The following is a 16704-nucleotide window of genomic DNA, read 5'->3' as shown; positions in this document are numbered from 1 at the left end:
CGCCCGGCCTAAGCTGTGGAACAGCAGTGGGGGGCCATGTGTGTTCCCCTCTCTCTGCTTATTAAACTCGTAAACCTGGTTTTATATTTGCACCGCGTTGGTTGTTGGGTGTGTGTCTGTGACCCCTTCGCACAACAGTACTTAATGGCAGCTACTTTTATTATGACATCGTTTCCCACGTGCTACGTGTGGGCTGCCTCTCTCTTGCCCCATCTCCTCTAGACATTGAGCTGGTTAGCTACCTTGTTGGAGCTGGTAAAGCCATTGGTGTTGACATCTGGGGTGACTCCTGAAGCTGCCATGTAGGTGCTGCCAATGGTTTTGATCTTGGTGATGACCCGAAACTTGGGATTGTCCAGGAGCTGAGGCCAGTAGGAAGGAAGGAAGACAGAACTGTCAGCAGTCGACGGAGATGAATGAGCCACAACTAAATGACAGATTTGCCTGTTTACAACAAGCCCAGGAGACATCTAAGATGTTTTCCTGTAACAGCTTCATCCAGCCGACACCTGCCACGTGATCCTGGGCCAATGTCCCGATATTCTGAGCCTCAGTTTCTACCACCTTAACACTGGGATGCAGGTGCCAGTCTCCTAGGGCGGGAGCATCTATGTAAAAGCATTGCCCCTGGTGTACAAGTTACCTGATAAATGTCTACTGAATCTGAATCTGAGGGTAGGAGGAATCAGAGGGGCCTCAGGATCTTGTTTTGGCCAGACCTATGAACTTGTAGGTGATCTCCCAGGCTCTCACCTGGGACCCAACATCTCCAGATGGCTCTGTTATGCGGAGGGGCTTTTATGGGGAAACACAGCCAGAGTAACTCTAACTTCCCTCTGATTTCTGCAGCCTTTCCTGGGCTGCAATCTGGAAGGGCTGGCTCTGTGGCAGGAGGAGGGGGGCGCAGGATGGTCACTTACAGAGTCAAAATCTGAGATGATCTCATTGAGGAAGCGCAGACACTCAATGCCACCGTTATTGATGCTCTCCTCTGTGTAGAAGTCAGCAAAGTTGGGCAGGGAGGCAAACATGACTCCAATCTCATCATAAGACTGACTGTACAGCTCCTAAAAAGAGGCGGGGCCAAAGTGCTCAAAAATGTCTAAGTGAATAATGTGCTATAGAAATGAACCTGTCTTCCATACCCATGACATGTGCACTCAGCTTTTTGGACACACATGTCTCCCAGACTATCCCAACTTTGAATTATTAGAAAGTAGCTCATCACAACAATTAATAACTAAAAAAAGAGCTTCACTAGTCCCTGCAACAGCTCCAGCTCTGAGAAGAGGGTGGGGTGGAGCTGGGAAGTAAGGCATGAGAACCAGTCTGAGATGATCACGGTCGGCAGAAAGGTGGGCTCCACCAAGGCCTTGGCTTCTGAAATGGGCCTCCCAGAGGTGTGTGGCCCATGGAAGCAATGTCTATGGCAGTGCCCTTTACCAAAAGCCTGTGAAATTCTTCTTTTGCTTCTAGTATTGTGCTGGGTAGGTCCAGCCCTACCTGGGCCCCCAGGCCATGTCATAAGAAGACAGAAAGCCAGAAGATGACACACAGGCTCGTGGCTCCAGCACAGGGCCACCCCTCACCTCGTCTCTCTTCTTGGACCCCAGGAAATGGCGTGCCACGTGCTCAGGCAACATGTTAGTGACCAAGGCCTCGTTCCAGCGTCTCATTTCATAGACACGTTCCTTCTGGTCGTGGACCTCAATCTTCCATAAGAACAGTGTCCGTGCCAGCTTCTCCACCTATGGACACAGACATAGGTAAGGTGTGAGCTCTAAGCTGGCCATCTGAGGGAATTCCCTCCTGGCCCAGTGGTTAGGACTCGGTGCTTTCACTGCCGTGTCCCGGGTTCAATCCCTGGTTGGGGAACTAAGATCCCACAAGCTGTTCAGCACAGCCAAAAAAAGAAAGAAAGAAAGAAAGAGAAAGCTGGCCATTTGATAGGAAGACGAAAAATGTGAACTTATTTCCAACATGGAAAGACTGAAAGGAAAACGGCTAATGGCAAGGGAAATGAGACCCAGAAAGATTCACCTCATCAAAAAGGCCACCCTACAGGTGCAGTGAGGATCCCAGCCCCTTTGGTTACAGGAAGATGTGAGAGGTATTCTGGACGTGTGGGGCGTCCTGGGACATAATTTTAGCTACAGGTCTGCCCTGTGGGTGGTGGCAGCAGTGGGATCTCCTAGCCCAGGGAGGAGGAGTCCCATTTCCAGCAGGCTCCATTCGGTCAAGAAGTGGCTGGGGGTGGCTGTAGTTCCCCGACAAGCCACTGGGTGGCATCTGAGCTAACAGGGGAGTGAGTCCCTCACGAGGGTACTTCCTTCCCTCTCTTCCTCTTTTTCCTTTTAACCAAACAAAAACTTCATCAGCTTCTTTCCCTTTATTTTCCGGCTCCGTAGTCAGTGTGTTAGTGACCCCCAGAGCCTGGGTGAGTGGAGATCCATGAGCCGCTGGCCTAGGGAATAGAGATTTTATCCAGGCTTTTGTGCCCCTCCCCCAGGCTTCCTTCAGTTTCCCGCAGGAGGTCAGCAGGGAGAGGTAAGAACTGTTGCTCCTGTACTACTGAGGAAGAAACCAGAAACTGGCAGAGGTGGTGGCCTGACCAGGGTCACATGCCATGTGGGGTAAGGGAACCAGCATTCCCCAGGAGTTTGGTTTCCTAGGTCCTGGGGCTGCTTCTCCAGAGGCCCCAGCAGGTCTGCGCAGAAGAGGAGGGTGTGCAGGCACTCACGTGGCGGGAGAAGTAGTAGAAGCTGAGCATCATGACGAAGATCATCACCGTCATCGAGCACTTGGATGGCACCAGGGGCAGCCTGTGGGACCGAGGACAGTTCAGCTGAAAGGCACCGTGCTGCCCGCTGACAAGGGAGCCTTATTCCCTCTAATCTGGCTGTGCTGTTTCCTGTCACCCAGAAACTTTTCTCAGCAGCTTAAGCACCTTCGCGTCAAGTCCAGATGCCCACCGGGCAGTAAAGCTTTCTGAAATCATTGGGTTTTTGTCTTAACAGCCAACCAACTCCTGGCTCCTCCCGGCTGCACTTGGAATCCACATCAGGCCTTCGGGGATGCTCCCCAGATGTTGAATAAACACTGCATCACCTGACTGATCACAGAAGTAGCTGCAACCATCTAGGAATCTGGAGACGGGAGAGACTAACTAACATCTCGGTGATGGGATGAGGGCACAGTTCCACCATGCTTTTGTATAACTGCCACCCATATTTTTGTGTGGAGCTGTACATCATTTCCATTACTGTACAGTATTCTATTATATGACTATACCACGATTTATGTATCTGTTCATTGTTGATGTCATTTGGGTCGTTCTCATTTGTTTTGGATGTTTGTAGGTGTGTGTGGCTATTATAAACAATGCAACTGTGGACATCCTTGTTCATGTATCCTGGGACATATATATGTGCATTCGTTTCTCTGAGGTGTACACGTAGCTGTGGAATTGCTGGGTCATAGGTCTACTTTCAACTGTACTAATTAACTCCAAATTGTTTTCTAAAATGGTTGTACCAGTTTATACTCCCACCAGGAATGTATGCATTACGTTATACAGGATGTGATCAGACTTCTTAATTTTCGCCAAACTGATAGGGGTGTGATGGTCTTTCACAGTGGTCTTAATTTGCATGACCTCGGTTACCTGAATGCCTTTCATTTATTACTGCCCAGTTAGATTTCTTCTTTTGCGAAATGCTCTTCAAGTCTTCTACCCACCTTCTGTAGGTCATCTTTTTTTTTTTTTAAACTTACTTAAAAGTCTAGTCAAGTCACTGAATCATACAATTCTAAAACTTTAGAGCTAGAAGGGACCTTGAAGAACTTCTAGTCTGATATCCTCTTCAAGAGATGAAAACTGAGACTCAGGAAAAGTGGCCTGCCTGAGGCCCCACAGAGAATCACTGCGGCAGGGTTCAGAATCCAGGTCTTCTAGTTTGAATGCAACAGTGCTCCTTCCTGCTCCTGTTTCTGCCGTCTGTCCTGCCAGCCGGTAAACGCAGCTGTCCTCTACCTGGCTGCTCTCCTTTCACCTCAGCCCAGCCTGCTCTCTGTCCCAGCCTCTAAACCACACTGCTCGCCAGGCCTCGCTCTCTTTGACCCAGGAGAGGCCAGCGTGGCCAGATGAGCACTAAAGTCTGCTGCAGGCTCCCTACAGAAACACACACTCACTTCTCCGGCCTGACTATCCCACGTCACGTGCCTCTGGAAGGATGAGACCATGGGGCTTTGGCCTGTTGTATTCCCTGCCTCTAGAAGAAAGGGGCCGAAAACACAGACCAGGACGGGAAAGCGGTCACCCTTACCTGTCAGTGCCATTGAGCCCAGGGCTGGAAAGTACCTGCATCTTCTCTAAGGCCACCATCGGAAAGCTGTTGGGACAGATAATAGCACACTCAGGCCCCATCGGGTACAAGAGACTGGTGCCCAGCCAAACATTGAGGTGACCCAGGTCTTCAACTCCTCAAGAAGGGGAAGGATGTGTCCTGGGATCACAGCCAACCAGTGGCCCGTCTGTGAGAAACCACAAACCCTGATTCCCATACAAGCCGTGGATGAGCCCTAGAGACAGATGGCCAGCTCAGTGCAGACCCATGACCTTGAAACGGGGCCTGGGGGGTGGGAGGAAGGAGACTATGCAGATCCCCAAACAGGCTTCATCTTACTCGTGTTCCTGGAAGCGTCTGCGGTCGTATTCATCAAAGATGGGGCGCCAGGCGTAGATGTTGATGACGGCCACAGCCCCTGCGATGAGCAGCATGAGTGTCAGCTTGACCATGTGGCTGACCTGCACCAGCATGATGGTGGCGATCAGGGACAGCACAGCGACGTAGTTGTAATACTTGGGGTTCTCCACGCAGCCGTCCTCTATCTGCACCCTTGAGGTGCCGTTGGTGGGTCCCATGTAGTACTGGAGACAGCTAAGCTGGAGGCCAGGACCGTAGGGGAGAGCACGGGGTGCAAGGGGACAGCAGACACTGGTCAGAGAAGGCGGGGCTGTGGCAGCTGCCACTTCCCACGGCTCCCTCAGAAACACCGAGAAAGAAGAAAAATTTACCAGGGCACAGTAATACAAAAGGCAGTTAATTCCTGCTAAGAGCTTTACCATCATCTCCTCTGAGGGTCATGAAAATTCTCTTGAGTATTTTAGTGCTGCCACCATCAGAGGGAAAATTCGGAGAGGCCGCCCTTGCCCAAAGTGATGCAATTAGCAAGCAGAAAAGCCAGAACCAGGAGTCCGCTCGTTAGGTTTCAAACCCAACGTGCACTTGCCCACAGCACTCTGTTGCTTCTGGAGGGGCCGTGAGCCAGCCAGGCTGCCCCTCAGAGCTTCACTGCGACGGCAGCCAGTCTCCACTCAAGCCCTTCATTTCTGGAGTCTGGTCGCCAGTCCCACTGCTGGGCAGACGTGGTCAATGGAAAGTGCATCCACAAACCGAATCGAACCTACTTTTCTTCACGTTCACCCACTGGTGCCTGTCTGGCTTTGGGGAGGCTCTCAGCGTGTGAGTCTAGCACGTGCAAAGTTTCACACCTCCCTAGTTTTTCTCCCCTCCACAGGACTTCCAGATGTCCTGCCAGTGTCCGTGACCCTGTCCAACAGTGGCCCCCAGACCTCGGCACCAGGCTCCGGGGGGTGTCCTGACACGCAAGGGGCCCAGGCCTTTTCTTCCCTGCCCTGTGGCCACCAGCAACCCCTGGGCGTGTCAGGTTCTGGAGCTCCTAACTCCATTCCTGTTGGACTTCGGATCAATCGGCCCTAGGGCTTCTCACGTACACTGCTACCAGAATAAGTCTCCATGCTGACTTTTCTCCCATGCTTCAATTGTTAAAAATAAGGCAAATAATATAACATTACTTTTGCAAAAAGCAGGACTCTAAGAGAGTGTATCTAGTACAGTACTACCAACATTGGAGGGAGCTGGGAGGCCTGACCAGAGAGCACCAGTGACAGCTCCAAGTGCCCAGTGCTCAGTGAACTGGCTGGTGGCTTCCCACTGCCATCCCTTCTCCCCAAGCCTCTGCTGCCCCCTCACGGGACCCGCGTGAACTGAGGACAACAGAGCAGAGGATTTCGTCTACCGCTAGCCATCTGGGCTCAGTGAAACTGCCGTCCCAGTGACCCACCTCTGCAAGGTGTGGCCTTGTTCAAATGGATGAAGGCCAAACAGGAGCGCTCCTCTGGTGGAGCCGGTTTACCTCCCTCGTCCTGATGGATGCCTGATGCTAGCCACACTGTAGGGAATACTTAAGATACACAGAAAGCTTAGGAGTATTGGGGCCCCTGAACAGTGAGACATGGAGAGAGAAAACACAGGACGGGGATTTAGAACTGCTTCAATTCTCTACTCTGTTACTTACTGGCTGTGTGACCTAAAACAAGTGATTTAACCTCTCTGAGCATCATTTTTTTCACATGAAACTACAGATGATACCGACCTCTCGGGATTGTTACAGAGATTAAATGAGACAACATATGTAAACCACCCAGATGGGAGCTGGTGCCTGGCGCTGGGCTCCCGGACCCGGGGAGAGTGAGGAACTGGGGAAGACAAGGCAGCCTCAGAGGCATCCCGGGGAGAAGACCCCGCCGTTTGGCCAGGATGATCATTTAGGAACCTAAGTGCCACTCCAAAGCTGTGTCTACTGGGGGTGGGGAAATGGGCTGGCAACTGCTCACGCAGGCTAATCCAGAGAGTGGGCGTCCCTTCAACAGGACAGCAGGGGCTCACCATGTCCACGACGTTTGCCATGACCAGAATGAAGATGGCCAGCATGGCCCAGGTGTTCCTGGCCCAGCGCGTCCGGTCGATCCAAGTCGAGAAGGCCACGATCTTCTTAGGAAAGGCCTAGAAGGATGGAATTTCCAGGCCCTTGTGTCTTGACGGCCTTCCCCCCGTAAACATGGCTGCTAACCACTCTGCTTGCTCCCGTACTTCCCAGGAACCTGGAAAGCAGTGCCGCGTGTGTGCGTCAACCAAAACCTGGCCGCGGCAGAACCGAGACGGCGCGCGGATCCCGGCTCTGTCTGCCCGTCCTGCTGGATGTGCAGGTGACACACCACGGCTGCCAGATATCAGAGCCCTTCCCAGCGCTGCGCGGCGACCGGCCTGAGCCTGTGGGCCGCACCACCAGCAGCAGTCCACTCACTGTCGCTGGGCGGCAAAGCCACGCTGGGGGAGAATTTTCAGGGCCGGCCGTCTTTGCCTGGCTACGTACTCCTGCTTTCCCTGGGTCAGTGTACCTAAACCCCCAAGTTACTCACAAGCCACCTGCCAAATTCATGTTCCTAAAATGCTGCTTTTCCCTTTTTTTTCTGATCAAAAACTCTGCCTGACACCCAGTGCTTATAGGAGAAAGTCTCAATCCCTGTGTGTGGCTTTCAGGGTCTTTCACAACTGGAGCCATTCCACCTTCTAGCTGGGCCTCCACTGCTTTTCTACACAGGTTCCCATTTACGTAGACTCTGGCTCACCCACCCACGCATGCTCCGGGGCCTGGCCCAAAGTGGGTGCAGAGCCGATAATGAAGACGTGTGTAATGAACGGATGGATGAGTGCCTGAGCCACCCCAACGGAAGTCCTCTACTTGTCAGGATCTGACAGGACACAACTCCATCAATACGCACTTTCACGGGGAGCGATGCTCACTTCCAGACAGCTCTGAGCCAAAAGGAAAAGGGCTTCTTACCCGAGGAAAGATGGCAGCCAGCGAGCAGACGGTCAGGGTCAGGAGCAGGACCTCGCCAACCACAAAGGTCACATAGTTTGTCATCAGCCTGTGAGAGAGAGAAAACAATCCAGGAGAGGGCCAGAGGGAGTAGTGGGCTGGGTCAGGGGCCAGGACAGTAAAGGAAGGGAGACAGAGGGCAGGCCCCCTAAGCAAGGCACAAGCCTGTACCCGAGAAGTTCCATGTCATACCAGGGAGTTGCTGCCGGCTGTGTGCAGGGCCTGGGGACACGGGACCCTCCCCAGCTGTAACTGTTCTTTGGGACATTTCTTAAAGAAGGACAGACTCACAGATGCCCTGGGCAGAGCCCAGTAACACCTGGGAAGGGATTCTTAGGAACAAGCATCCTGCCGTGTCGCAATGATGAAAGGGGAGAGCACAGAACAGAGCCGCTCACTGCCGAGGGCTGCTGAGGGTTTCAGCGTTCACCGCTGTATCCCTAGACCTTAGCCCCAGGCCCAAAGTAGACAGCAAATACTTGTGAAGTGAATGAATGAATTTGGTCCTCACAAGAGTTCTGAGTTAGCGAGGGCAGGTTTTATTATCTTCAGATCATCATCATCGTCATCTTTCACTTTACAGATGAGTAAACTGATACTCCAGGAACCCATAGTGATGCACCCAAGGTCATAGAAGAAATAAGTGAGCGGGCCGAGTCCAGAACCTAGGACCACGTGACAAGTCCAAGGCTCTTTAGGTTCCCCGAACTGTGATCAGAAGGGCTCCACACCCCCTCCTTTCTGGTGGGGAATCCCTGAGCTGGAGGGAGCTGCTGATCGGCCACGGGGAGGAAGGGAGGGAGTGAGGGGGCAGCCATCCTTCAGCAGACGGGGCAAGGATTCCAGAACACCCTGCCTTGCCCCAGAGGACCTGCTGCTGTGAGAGAGACCAGTCTGCACCCAGAGCCTAAAATCTGTCTTTTATAACACGAGCCAAGAAAGGGAGCCGGTGAGCCGTGGTGACCGAGATTGAGCGTCCCTGTCCTGTCTCCTTGTCCCAGAGCCACTCAGACCCACCCAGCCAAGGTCTCCATCCCCCCGGACCCTTCCTCCCTCAGCCTTCTCAACCCTGGTGTGACCCCCCACTTTGACACGAGTGCTATTCTAGGACCCAGGAGCAGAGAGAAGGAAGGGGGTCCAGGGTACAGTCCCAGCATTCCCGGGGGATGGGGAGCAAGGAACAGAGCCTGCGCCCCTGCGTCAGGCTCCAGCTGAGGCCCACACCCCGCAGGCCTCTGGCCTAGGAAGCTCGTCACCTTCCACCCTCCCCTGGCTGTCAGGGCCTGCCCTGCCCCTCCCTCACCAGGGGTCGATGAGAATCTCAACCAGGGCGGTGCAGAGCAGGACGACGCAGGAACAGCTGAAGGCGGCCCCACTCTGCTTCTCCTTCTCCACCGAGTAGCGGGTTTCCATCTCGCGGTCCATGAACCGCATGGACAGGAAGAAGGTGTTTCTCTTCTTCACTCTGCAGTGCAAACAAGCCCTATGAGATGCAAACATCACATCTGTCTCTGCCCGCCAGGAAGGGGCCGTATTTACGATGACTGACTTCCTGGACCCCACGCTGGGGCCAGACAAGGCACGTGCCAAGGGCAAGGGGCCAGCTGCCTGAGGGGCCACTTACACCTGGGCGGACTCCCGCTCCAGCAGGGCCTCGTTGAGCAGCTGGTTGAGCTCGTGCTCGTCCTCGGAGGCGTCCACCACGCGATCGGCCAGGTCCTGAAGCCGCAGCCTCCGGCGAGGGTTGGGGAACGAGGGGTTGTCAGCCTGCAAGGCAGTGTGGCAGCGTTGGGGGGCAGGCGGGATGGAGGGGGAAGAAGTTGGGGAAAGACAGGGTGGTGTTGGGGGGAAGGGGAACTAAAGGGATCACACGAGCACCAGCCCCTTGAGTCTCAAGATCATTTCTCGGGAAAAGTCTTCCCAGTGCTGTCACGTGGCTCCGTGCTGCTTGGGTGTGGACCCAAAAGCCACAGTCCTTCCTGGTTTCCCTGGGACTCCAGGTCCCAGGCCCTGGGGCCCCTAACAGAAGCTCTGCAGTGATCGCCCACTAATGGCGGCGTGGGGAGCAGCCACCGGGCGCCCGAGTGGGAGACCTGGAATTTGAGGCTGCTGCTGGGTCAGCGGGGTCCTGGCACCTCCTGCTACGAGGATGGGGGTGTCACGCAGCCATACCCTTCGGCATCCTTGGGGACGTAGAAGACCCCCCACCCTACGCTTAAGGGCGCTCTTAAAGGAGCTCAGATCCGGCTCATTTGGGGGAGGAAGACCTGAGGGGGAAAGCTACGGAGAGAAAATAACATCCTTATTGCTAGTGGGGTGGTAGGACTGGGGTACCCCCTACCATTTTTATTCCTGGTCACGAAGGAAAAGCCTCCGCTCCAAACACATGAATCCAGACTACGGTTACACAGCCATCAGCCCAAATAACAACTGGGAACGGGCTGGTCAGCGCTGTCTGCACGGGTCTAAGCGTGTGTCTGGAAGCCGGAATCCAGATACCCTGGGCTTAAGCTCAGGCGTGCTGCTGGTTGAGTCTGACCCCGTGTAATCCATGTCCCCCCGGCCCCAATTTTCTTCTCTGTAACATGATGTGGACGTTCCGTTCCAGCACCAGGAACCTCTGTCCCTGAAGCGTGTCGGGAGCAGCGCGACACTGGCTAATTGTGAGGAAAGAAAACCTCCGGCTGCTAAGCCTCTGCGTCCTTCTTGTGAGTGAGTTACACTGAGTCTGTATTAACACTTTCCATCAAGAAACTCACAATAGGGAAGTTACCGAGTGCTGTGGTGCTCAAGGAAAACCCAGTTCATCTTCAGCTCTCGGGTTACCCTTGTCTTCCAGCACGTGATCTACAGCCACGGGGCAGTTCTGTCTCCCCTGCAGCGAGACCAGCGGTGTGGCCGACCAGCTCACGGCAGCCTCCGCGAGGCCGAGACCCGTCTCAGCACTGGCCTCTGTCCGTGGATAGACTCAGGAAGCTCTTTAGTAGTGGGTGGATCCTGGACGCTCTCCCAAGGTGCACCCCATCCTCAGGGGGCCATCCTGTTCATTCCTTTGGAAACCCCTCATCTGTGCACAGGACTTGCGGGGTTTGGACCTAGCCAGAGAGGTGAGCCCAGCCCTCTAGTGTCACTTCTGAAACAGCTCTGGATCCTAGAGAAATTTCCGTGGGGGTCCTCACTGCCCTCAGATCTCTAGGATTCTGGGACACGGGAGCCAGACAAGGCCTCGGAAGTGAGCACCTCTTCTGACCTCAGCCACCTCCACCCCATGTAACTGACGAGGAGACAGTGAGGCCCCAGACAGTCGGGCGGGGAGGTGACCAGCCCAAGGTTACACAGCCACCGAAGACAGAGGCCAGGCTAGGGGCCAGGCCATCCCGGGCCTCGCCCCGCACGTACCTGGGCATCCGGCTCCTCGGACGTGGAGCCGCTGGTGTGGATGCTCCCGTTGGGCTCCTTGGTCTCAATGAGGGCAGGGGAGCCGGGCTTTGAGGAAGGTGGCGCTCCGTTCAGCAGAGCCTGCAGCAGAAGGGAGTGGCCGTCAGGAGCCCCCAGGCACTGCCAGATGCCCACCCAGCGTGGGGTTGGGCTACTCTCAGTCTGGAATCTTCCCACCAGAGTTCAGAGACCTTGTAACCTTAGAAATCTCACGATTCAGTTCCTTCTCTAGACCATCAATTTTAAAACGCTGTAATTTTCTAGTATCCATTTCTAGTATTACAACTTTTCTAAGCACAGAAAGACCCTATTGTTCCAACTCCTATTTTTAAAACAGTAACTCAGTGACACAGTGATTCACAGAGATCTTTTCTGGGGTCGAGCCCTGTCAAATGCCTTCCAAAAGTCTGAATAAATTCCATAAACCAATTTCCCCAATGATCATTTAATTTACTCTGTCAAGGAAAAATACTGCTCTATACAGGAAAACAGCTCATTCATTCATTTACCAAGTATTTACTGGGTACCTACTGTGTGACAGGAACTGTTGTAACTCCTGGGGACACAGAATGTTCTAACCTCAGAGCCCACCTTCTAGGGAGGACGGCCGGACATCAGCGAAGTAAAGAAGTAAATGATTACAGAAGGTCAGAGAGCAGTGATCTGGAGAGGTGTAGGCAAGGGACACAGGGATTGCTGGGGAGTGACGGTCAGGGGAGTGGGGGAGGTGTCACCATGAAGATGACATTTCCATGAAGACCCGGAGCACATCACGCGGCTCTCAGGGACGGGTTCCAGCAGGCGGAAGCCCGGAGCGGGCTGGAGGCCCGGAGTGTCTGAGCAGCAGCCAGGAGGGCGGCGCTGCCCAAGCCCAGTGAGTGAAAGGGGCGGGGCGGTGAGGACCTGCTGGATGGGGTTCCTGACCTCAGGGAACTTTGGCTCTTCCTCTGAGATGGGGACCGAAGGAGGGTGTGGAGCGGGCAGTGCGGGGTGGTGGGGGGTATGTGTGTGTGACATGATTTCACCTAACACCCCAGCAGGATCACTCTGGCTGCTGTGTGGAGACGGGGCGGGGGGCGGGCAGAGCAGGGCGACAGACTGGGAGACCACTGCGCTGACCCAGGCGTGAGATGGCTCGGACGAGACGGCGGCTGCCAGGGTGTGAGGAGAGTGGGGCGAGAGCTATAGCTTGCAGGGAGGGGCTCATGGATTGTAGAGGGGGGTCAGGATGTCTCCAAAGGTTTGGGGCTGAGCAGTGAAAAGAACGGAGTTGCCACTGATTGAGACGGGGAAGACTGAGGAAGAGTGGGTTTTAGGGTAGAGAGATCAGGAGCTCAGCTTTGGACTGTTATATACACAGATGGAGATGCACACGTGGCTGCAATGTGCAGGGATGCCGGTTGGGGCTGAGATCTCAATTTGGGAGTTGTCGGAGATGGCATTTAAAACAACTGAATGAGGGCTTCCCTGGTGGCGCAGTGGCTGAGAGTCCGCCTGCCGATGCAGGGGACACGGGTTTGTGCCCCGGTCCGGGAAGATCCCACATGCCGTGGAGCGGCTGGGCCCGTGAGCCATGGCCGCTGAGCCTGCGCGCGTCCGGAGCCTGTGTTCCACAACGGGAGAGGCCACAACAGTGAGAGGCCCGCGTACCGCAAAAAGATAAAACAAACAAACAAACAAAAAACAACTGAATGAGACTAACAGCAAGGTCAGTATAGATGGGAGGTGTCTTTTTAACACTTTGGAAAGGATCCACTGTGACAATTCCCCTCACACTCTCCTCCTTATCACTTTGTTCAGCTAAACCCCGGGGAGAGGCTTCTGCAGATGGAATGGTATTTGCTCCTATGAGGCCCAGGGAAGCCGCCGTCACCACTTTCCCTACTGCTTCCCATTATCACTCACACATCATTCACGCGTTTATCTCTGCCCTTGACTACTTCTGACTGACTGCTGAGCAGGTTTGGTGACTTGCTGACATGGCCTTCTCGGAGCACATCTTGAGTTGGAGACATCTTAAACAATTACTGAGCTAATCACATGGGCTTATGATAATGGCGTTAAGTTGTTCACTTAACTCACACTGGGGGCTGACAGTTGCTGCAGCGCCTTATAGGGAAGACGACTGGTATAATCTACAGCAGCTCAACTTCTAAGCTCCCCGAGACAGATGCGTCACAGTGCTGGGCACGAAGCGGATGCTTGATACACAGCTGATGAGCACAGTAGGACAGAAGGTTCAGCTCTCTAACAAACAAAAAGCGTCTACAAACCAGAGGCGGAAAAAGCCCTCAAAGCTTAGATATGAATATGCAATTCACAGAAGAAAATCACCAGACTGACAACCATGTTACAAGTGTCCAGTCTTACTAATAACTAAAGAAACGCGATTCAAACAATAAGATACTGTGGGTTCATCTTTCAACTGAACGAAGAAAAAAAGTGAGGAAAGAGTCAGCACAGGCACAGGGAGGGTGGCAGGAGGTAAGCAGCAGGCACATGGGTTAAACTTTCAACGTACAGAACCTTTAACCCAGCTTTTCCACTTTGCGACGTCTACGTTTTTTAGGTAGGGGCACTAAGAAACAGTTAAAAGTCAACTTTACTACACACTCAAAACCTGGATTGCCCCAAAACGTCAGGAAAATTAGTTTTGAAGGGAACAGCGCCCACGTTTCCATGAGAAATGGGCCCCCTCATTTGTCTGATGGAGGATTTACGAAGAAGTCTAACTCCCGTTCATTGGAAGCTGTCGCCTGTGCTCCTGTCCTGTGTGGCAGCACCCAGGCCACGGGGCTCAACGGCCCACAGCCCGGACCCCACTCCTACTCACCCAGAGCCTCTGTGCTAGTATTTTAAGCTACACGTCCACGAACTCCACTTTTCTCTAATTGGAAAACTGAATAATGACTCCTGCACACCAGCTTCGTAAAGACACTGCTGCCAGGGCCCCATGCGTAACCCTCCCGGGGGTGTCAGGTGCCAAGAACAACGCCTGAGTCAAATGACGCACCACGCAAGGGTTGATTAAATAAAATGAGAAAATGCAAGATTAGAACGAACAGGAATGCGTGTGGTTGTCACAAAGATACGTTTGACTGCTGCCCTATGACTTCAAGGTGGTCACCAGTACAACCAATTTGTGGGTAATTTTTTAAAGGAACAGCATTTTTAAATGTACTAAAAACGTTTTTTGACAGAAATGGTAAATGTTCTGTCACTTCACAAAGGTAGCTGATTTCTCAAATTGCTGTCAATCACCATCTTGTAGAATAGCTTAGAAGATGCATTGTTCATTTGTTCCAGTGAACATACTGAAGTTGTGCGTGTAGCACTCTTTTTTTAAAAAATAAATTTATTTATTTATTTTTGGCTGCGTTGGGTCTTCGTTGCTCCACACAGGCTTTCTCTAGTTGTGGTGAGCAGGGGCTACTCTTCGTTGCAGTACGCGGGCTTCTCATTGTAGCGGCTTCTCTTGTTGCAGAGCGCAGGCTCTAGGTGTGCGGACTTCAGTAGTTATGGCCCGCGGGCTCAGTAGTTGTGGCTCACAGGCTTAGTTGCTCCGCGGTGTATGGGATCTTCCCGGACCAGGGCTCGAACCCATGTCCCCTGCACTGGCAGGCGGATTCTTAACCACTGCGCCACCAGGGAAGTCCCCTAGCACTCTTAAAATATGAAGACTCAATAATTTTGTGACAAGGTCAAGTCTCATTTCATGGGGCTCCACTTTCCGCCGTGACATTTCCTAATTTTCTGCAGGACAGCTTCTTACTTTCCTGAGTTCTTTAGAGCATTTACTGTAGCTCAGACCTCACACTGGGCACAAAATATTTACCTCGTACTACCCTTTGCTCCAACACTCAGCAGCCAGCGGGACCTCTCACAGTCCTGCCAACTCTTCTACAATCTCACCTCCAATCCCTGCCTTTCCCTCCCCGCCGGCCCAAGGGGTGGGTGGAGGACTCACCGAGCCGCTGAGGCCATTTTGGGCAGCTGTCCTCTTCACCTCTGGCTTGGACGCAATGATGAGGTAGGTTTCGATGCCCTTCTCATCCAGGTAATCACAGCGGCTGCCCCCATCGCCTGGCTCCACGTCGAACTCGCCTTTCAGGCAGTCCATGGTGCTCTGGGAGATGTGCACACGCCTGGGTTCCGGCGAGAGGGGCCCTGAGCACAGGCCCCGTGGCAGCCCCCGCCCTACCCCCGGGGACAGAGGCGGAGCGGTGACGGGCAAGTCCTGGCGCTAAGTGGCTGTGCAGGCAGCCCGGCACCTCCCCTTCTCTGAGCCTCAGCTTCAATCCATGAGACAGTTTGTCCTCAGGCTGCTGAGGGTATCAAGTGAGATGAGGGATTTGAAGTCTGCTCTGAACACTAAGGTCAGAAGGCCTGGTTATCATCCGCCTGGTGTGATTCTCCGCTGCAACACCTGCTGTCAGGGGGTAATAGCCCGTTTCTGGGGAGTCACCACTAGGGAGAGAACTGTCACTGCCTCCGAGAGAAGCCCCCCGACCCAGGCGGGGAAGGTTTCACCGCCTCCTTGGCCCACCCTGAGGGTGGAGCCTGCCCCACCTGACTGGCCGAGTCTGTAAGGAACTCAGGAAAGATGTGCAGGTGCCTTGGAGCCTGTTAGGAGACTCTCGCTGCTAACAGTGCCCTTCGGGGTGACCTGCGCACTGAAGGAGCTCCAGCCCTGACCTCAGAGCCCCGAGGCCCCACAGAGGGTAAAGGGGGCAGGAGGACAGACTCCTGCAGAGCCCTGGGCAAGAAAGGCCCAGGAGGCAGGCGCTGGAAGAACACTGCTCCTGGGCACGAAGGGCTGCTTCCTCGAGGCCCCTTGTCCCTCGTCTGGGCCACAACCCTGAGATGGATGGGACGGTCCCCTCCCCTGGCCCCGGGGAGGAACGCGCGCTCACCCGGGGATGCCGCCGGCCTCCATCTTGTTGGCCACAGTGACGTCGGTGGACCACACGTCGTACTGCCAGCGCTTCTGGCCCAGGACACCCCCCAGCACAGTGCCTGTGTGCACCCCGACTCGCATGTCCACCCCAGTCTTCGTCTTCTCCCGTACATACCTGCCAGGTACACACAGAAAGGAGGAGGGGTCAGGCCTGCCCACAGCCAGGTGGCCAGCCACCTCCCCAGCCCCCCAGTGGGAGGAATTCTGCACAGCCTTCCTCCCCTCCAGGCTACAGGGCCTACAGGCTGCCCCCATTGCTTTCTGCCCACATCTGAGTCACCCACAGCTGGGGCTACAGCAGGCAGTGGCCAAGGCCAGACTCAGCAACCACAGGCCAGTGTGACTCGGGGTGGGGATGGAGGGGCAGGAAACAGCAGAGACCCTCTGCCCCTGAGGGACCTCCAGCTGTCCTCTTCCAGCCATCCGTTTACTCATGTGTGCAGCTGACCTGCACTGAGTGCCTACTGTGTGCCAGGCCCTGCGCTACGTGCTGTGTGTGCAGAGGGGAAGAGCTCCTCGCTTGAGATCTCCCGGAGGAGACAAACACGAATTTCAGCACT

General features: G+C 54.2%; 1 protein-coding gene across 3 annotated transcripts in view; it reads right to left on the bottom strand.

Annotated features, from left to right (window-relative positions):
- The window catches only part of ADCY3 (adenylate cyclase 3), an 82465-nt gene that overhangs the window by 4207 nt on the left and 61554 nt on the right, over positions 1-16704 (bottom strand). For all 3 annotated transcript variants that reach the window (XM_033425048.2, XM_049695690.1, XM_033425050.2), the window contains exons 7-19: positions 16101-16259; positions 15155-15332; positions 11149-11268; positions 9374-9516; positions 9053-9214; positions 7711-7798; positions 6753-6869; positions 4686-4945; positions 4326-4391; positions 2741-2822; positions 1590-1748; positions 921-1067; positions 243-362 (exon numbers count right to left, since the gene is read on the bottom strand). In XM_033425048.2, the coding sequence (XP_033280939.1) occupies positions 243-362; positions 921-1067; positions 1590-1748; positions 2741-2822; positions 4326-4391; positions 4686-4945; positions 6753-6869; positions 7711-7798; positions 9053-9214; positions 9374-9516; positions 11149-11268; positions 15155-15332; positions 16101-16259 (1801 nt within the window). The remainder of the gene's footprint in view (positions 1-242; positions 363-920; positions 1068-1589; positions 1749-2740; positions 2823-4325; positions 4392-4685; positions 4946-6752; positions 6870-7710; positions 7799-9052; positions 9215-9373; positions 9517-11148; positions 11269-15154; positions 15333-16100; positions 16260-16704) is intronic.

This window comes from Orcinus orca, chromosome 13, assembly GCF_937001465.1.
Source record: "Orcinus orca chromosome 13, mOrcOrc1.1, whole genome shotgun sequence".
NCBI lineage: Eukaryota > Metazoa > Chordata > Mammalia > Artiodactyla > Delphinidae > Orcinus > Orcinus orca.
The sequence above is the reverse complement of the archived record's forward strand: the minus strand, read 5'-3'. Positions and strand labels throughout refer to the sequence as shown.